General features: G+C 53.2%; 1 protein-coding gene across 1 annotated transcript in view; it reads left to right on the forward strand.

The window, feature by feature from the left end:
* The first annotated feature begins 884 nt into the window (after nt 1–884).
* TAS1R2 (taste 1 receptor member 2) overlaps nt 885–5,735 on the forward strand; it is a 15,902-nt gene continuing 11,051 nt past the window's right edge. The window contains exons 1-3 of the mRNA XM_006914302.1: nt 885–1,066; nt 2,335–2,635; nt 3,685–4,458. Coding sequence (XP_006914364.1) covers nt 885–1,066; nt 2,335–2,635; nt 3,685–4,458 — 1,257 coding nt within the window. The remainder of the gene's footprint in view (nt 1,067–2,334; nt 2,636–3,684; nt 4,459–5,735) is intronic.

Below are 5,735 nucleotides of genomic sequence, written 5' to 3' on the forward strand. Positions count from 1 at the left end.
AACTTTCCTTTTTGCGGGGACCCTTGCCCCTCAGTCCTGGTCCCAGGGGGCCCACCCAGAGGGGGTTAACTCTGTGGAGCCGAGTGACGGATTGTTGGGCTGATGATGGCAGCTGTCAGAGGGGGTGAAGCCCCCCTCCCCTCACACCCACCTCCCATTCTCTGTGCTGCTTTTAGCAAAAGCAATAACCTTGTGATGGAACACAGTGTGGAGGTGAAGCGCTGCACCCTGGAGTCTGGATGTTTGCTTTGAATCCTAGCTCTCCGGATTGTGCAAACCAGGGTGAGTCTTAACTTCTCTGTGCCTCGGTTTCCTCATCTGTTACTAACAGGGTTAGTAATAGTCCCAGTTATCATGAGCATTAAGCAAGATGGAGAATGACAAGCACTCAGCATGGTGCCTGGTTCTCGTTGACAATGATTACTACTTTGGGGACACCTGCCATGGGCCAGATGCCATTATAATTACCATATGACAGACCATTTGGTCAGGATCTAAAGCTTAGGCTCCATTTGTCACCCTACCCTGTCTACTGATGCGAACACCTATGTCCTTTACTCCCAAATGTTTGAAATGTCAGGGGGATATAACCTGTCCTTAACCATGAGGAAGAAAGCCAGGACCAAGTTAGCAGGACGTGCTCTCTCTACCTCCACATAGGGTTCTTCCAGACCACCCCGGCCCCACTGTGCCCTAAGAAGGGATCATCCTCACTTTAGCCTCCTGCCCTTCCCCAGAGCCCTCCACCTGTCCCAAGTCCTTTCCCCGCCCCATAGACAGTGGCAGGGTTGTCACTATGTAAATGTCTGTGCAAATCCCCTGGTATCAAGCAGCTAGTGCTCTGGAGAAGCAGAGCCACCTCCTGGGATCCCTACTTCCCAGCCATGGGACCCCAAGCCAGGGCAGTCTGCTCCCTGCTCTTCCTGATGCAGGTTCTGGGTGAGCCGGCCGAGAGCTCGGAATTCCACCTGGCTGGGGATTACCTCCTGGGTGGCCTCTTCACCCTCCACGCCAATGTGAAGGGCATCGTTCACCTCGACTTCCTGCAGGTGCCCAAGTGCAAGGAGTGAGTCTCCGGTGGGAGGCTGGAAGTGGCCGTGGGGGGAGGTGGGAGCCAGGGCTGGTCCTGTGGTCCTCGGGAGTCTAGGCCAAGACCCAAAGCTCCGAATGCTCTTCCTCATCCATTGCCAACCTCTGCCCTGGATCTACCTCACTGGCCCTGCACAGTCTGTGTTATTGAAATCTTTGGCGATCCTATTCTGAAACACTGAGATCTGAGTTTTCCCAATGCTATGTCTCTGATTATAAAGAGCTACAGGATGCTTGAGACCATCAGACCATGTCTTAGAGACCTTCAAAACCACACCTACCCTCTCTGGCAACTGGGGGACTCCCAGTGAGTCTGTGTCCCGGCAGAGTCCAGAAACCGGGTGTCATGACTTCAGAAGGCAGAATGTGGTTCTTCTGTAGCAGGTTCTCAGACTGGAAGTGAAGGTTTGCATTTTCCCAGGGCTATGGTGGGGTGGGCAGGGGTGCCTCCAAGACCGGAGGGTATTTTCTCTGCGCCTCTTCCCTCGTGAGCCCCTTGGGGTGGCAGCATTACTCGGAGATCGGGCAGACCGACTTCATGCAAGGATGAAGGCCAGACACCGGAGCCAGCCTGTGATTATGAAAAAGGGACCTTGTGCAGGGAGGTTAAAGGCATTCTGGGAGAGAAGGAGAAGGGAGGGAGAGCGCAAAAGGTGGTTAAGGGCTGGCTATAAGAAACCTACCATTTATGTGATGCGGAATATTCCGTGCTGGCTTGAGAGCGGGGAGGGCGATGGTACCGCTGACGGTACTGAGCATCCCGTTGGATGTTCTCACACCTAACGATAATGGCAGGGCGTCCAATGAAGGGCTGGTGGTGGTGTTAATAATGATGATGGCAGTGATGCTGGTGATCGTAAAAATAGTGAAGAGGATGGTGGTGGTGGTGGTGGTGATGGTGGTGGTGGCATAAAAATAGTGAAGAGGATGGTGGTGGTGCTGGTGTGGTGGTGGTGGTAGTGATTAACAATAGCCACAGAGATCACAGTGTCAGAGGTGGTCATAGGATTAACAGTAGCCACAGAGATCACAGTGTCAGAGGTGGTCATAGGGACGATGGTGATCCTAGAGATGTGGTACAGTGATGATGATGTGGTAAAAATGCCAAAGTCTGCTGGAGTGGCTCCTTCTTGGGCAATGCCTTGGCTTTCCTGTGGCAGGTAGGAGAGATAGGCTGGCTCCCCACTCCCCGCCCCTCCTCATCCTGGACCTGCTTCCCACCCCACTCCATTGCCGCCCTCCCAGGTATGAGACGAAGGTGCTGGGCTACAACCTCATGCAGGCCATGCGCTTTGCGGTGGAGGAGATCAACAACCACAGCAGCCTGCTGCCCGGCGTGCTGCTGGGCTACGAGCTGGTGGACATCTGCTACATCTCCAACAATGTCCAGCCTGTGCTCTACTTCCTGGCCCAGGAGGATGATTTCCTGCCCATCCAGGAGGACTACAGTCACTACAGGCCCCGCGTGGTGGCTGTCATTGGCCCTGACAGCTCTGAGTCCGCCATGACTGTGGCCAACTTCCTCTCCCTTTTTCTCCTTCCACAGGTGAGGCCCCTGACCCCTGGGAGAGTTGGCTAGGGAGGGTGGTCAGAGGTGTAGCTGTCCAGATGGCTTACTTCCCCCCACCAGTCATGGAGGGTGGTGGTAGGCTGGGGGCAGAAGCAGGGTCAGCATGTCACCCCCAATCTGGAAAGGCAGCCTGGCTTATTGGTTGAGAGCTCAGACTTTGGGGGCAGACAGACTTGGGTGCGAACCTTGGCTCTGAGTCTTGGCCATTGTGAGACTTTGAGCAAATCTCTTAACTCTTTCGAGCCTCAGCGTAACATGAGATGACAAGAGTTCTATCCCTGGACTGTCTGAAGATTCAATCTTAGCCTATGTAAGAATTTCTAGCACATGGTAGGTAGTCAATAATGTTACTGTTGTTATGTAAAGCATCTTGCATGATAACGAAAACTCAGAAAGTGCTCAATATTATCCAGTGTAGTTGCCTAGCACAGGGCCTGCCACATAGTAGATCCTCAAAAAAGTGTTATTAGCATTACTATAATGATCACTATTATCATCATGATCGAAAGTGCCTAGTCCAGAACTGGCATAAAATATCTATCTACTAAAGAGTAGCTAGCACTGGCCTTGTTACATAGTAGGTAGTGACAAATTCTGTAGTTTTTGTTGTTTTTATTATGTAAAGCATCGAGCACAGGATCTGACACATAGTAGGTGCTCAGTAAATGCTTGCATTCTTATGCGAAACATCTAGTCCAAGATCGAATTCATTCTTTCATTTAACAAATATTTATTGAGCATCTGCTATGCCAGGTACCTGTTGTAGGTGCTGGGGCTGCAGCTGGGAACAAACAGATGTCGCTGCACTCATAGAGCTTATCTGCTGGTGGGGAGAGCGAAATTAAGTAAATAAGCGCTTTATGATGTCAGCGAGTCAGAGTGCAAAGGATAAAGAAAAAAATGGAGCAGAAGAAGTGGGGCGGCGCATGTCATGGACAGCTAGAGCGGGGTAAGGGGGGCTGCACTTTTCAGTGAGGTGGTCGGGTGGGTCCGGACACCTGCGGTCCCTCCCTCGCCTCCTTCAGATCACCTACGCCGCTATCACCGACGAGCTGCGCGACAAGCTGCGCTTCCCCGCAGTGCTGCGCACCGTGTCAGGCGCCAGTCACCAGATCGAGGCCATGGTGCAGCTGATGCTGCATTTTCACTGGAACTGGATCATCGTGCTGGTGAGCAGCGACAACTACGGCCGCGACAACAGCCAGATACTCAACGAGCGCCTGGCCGGCAGCGACATCTGCATCGCCTTCCAAGAAGCGCTGCCCACACCGCAGCCCAACCAGGTGGTGACGCCCCAGGAGCGCGAGCACTTGGAGACCATCGTGGACAAGCTGCAGCAGAGCTCCGCCCGTGTGGTGGTGCTCTTCTCCCCAGACCTGGCCCTGCACAACTTCTTCGGCGAGGTGCTGCGCCGGAACTTCTCCGGCGTCGTGTGGATCGCCTCCGAGTCCTGGGCCATCGACCCAGTCCTGCACAACCTCACCGAGCTGCGCCGCACGGGCACCTTCCTGGGCATCACCACCCAGAGCGTGCTCATCCCTGGCTTCGATGAGTTCCGCCTGCGCCGCGCCCAGGCCGGAAAGCCTGCGTCCAACACGACCGGAGTGAAGGCCACCTGCAACCAGGAGTGTGACACCTGCCTGGACACCACCATGTCTTTCAACACCCTCCTCACGTTCCCGGGCGAGTTCATGGTGTACAATGTGTACTCGGCTGTCTACGCCGTCGCCCACGCACTGCACAGCCTCCTGGGCTGCAGCCGGACCAACTGCTCCAAGGAGGTGGTCTATCCCTGGCAGGTGAGGAAAGACAGGGCTCCAGGGAGCAGGCGCAGAGTCTGTAGTTTCCATGGAGACCACGCTCCCTACCCCCCCATCCCTTGGTGGGTTCTGGGCCAATAGGGAGAGGCCATGGGACGTGCCTTGCCTCCAGGCACGTAGATCCAGAAGTCCTTTATGGTGCCAAAACAAATAACACCTTTTCATTAATTTAATCCTCACCACCTAAGAGTCTGTCCTTGGGGGTTCAGGTGAAAATCCCTCAAAGGAGGCCTCAGGTCCCCCTGCAGTCTCTCCAGGGTTGGGGGCCTGGAGAATGGGCTTGTAGACAGACAGCGATTAGCTCTTCAGGCCCCACGACAGGTTTAGAGATCATTGTTCCAGTTCCGTGTCACCTCGATTCAGACCTGGAACTTAAACCTCTGTTTTCCGATGCACACACACCTCTGCCATGAAGCCCTCAGGGTGGAGAAGGGTTGCTCTGAGGATGCGGGTAGCAGAGGGGATTCACAGCAGAGGTGTGCACTGTATCCTTTGCTCTCGGACATCTCTGTGCTGAAACCATTCCATGAATTTTCACAGCTTTGGGCTCAGCCAATCCCCGAACCCTCGTCTCTGCCCCCTCTTTACTCTCCCCCTCTTCCCTTTTTTCTAGACCTCCCCCCGTCCCCAAATACCTGGTCACTTTCTTAATAGAGCATTTTACTTTGCTCTTAAAATATACAGCCCCTCTCTTATTTTATTTATTTGTACCTCTCCACCCCATTATCTCAGAGCCTAACCTTGCAACTCTAAGTGTTTTTTTTAAAATGCGGTTATTCTTTAAAAGGAATTCTGGTGCCAGCTGGTAGAATGCTCTATTTTACTATATATCCTGCTACATTAATAATATACGTAATAATTATGGGTGCTTTACTGAATTTTGAGGACCTCCTAGGCACTGAGTGTCCAGTGTACATCACCGTAACTTATGCCCATTCTACGAAGTTGATAACCCACAGATAGGGAAACTGAGGGACAAGTCTGACCCATCCCACTGGGATTTTTCCCTTTCTCCTTCCGATTGTTCTCCCAGCCATGACTGGCAGTAGCTGTGATGATGGACCGGTGAACGTCTTTCCTCTCCTAATAGTGGAGACCAAAGAGCACCGATCATAGCAACCAGGCTATCCGATCCCATTTATTGAGCACCCACTACACGCCAGCCCTGGCCGGACACCATGGGGGAAGCAGACCCGCACCCTAGGAGGATTTGTCTCTGCTGAGTGCAGCGGGAAGTCAGGTCAGGGTTGAAACTA

Source organism: Pteropus alecto, unplaced genomic scaffold, assembly GCF_000325575.1.
Source record: "Pteropus alecto unplaced genomic scaffold, ASM32557v1 scaffold125, whole genome shotgun sequence".
NCBI classification, from domain to species: Eukaryota; Metazoa; Chordata; class Mammalia; order Chiroptera; family Pteropodidae; genus Pteropus; species Pteropus alecto.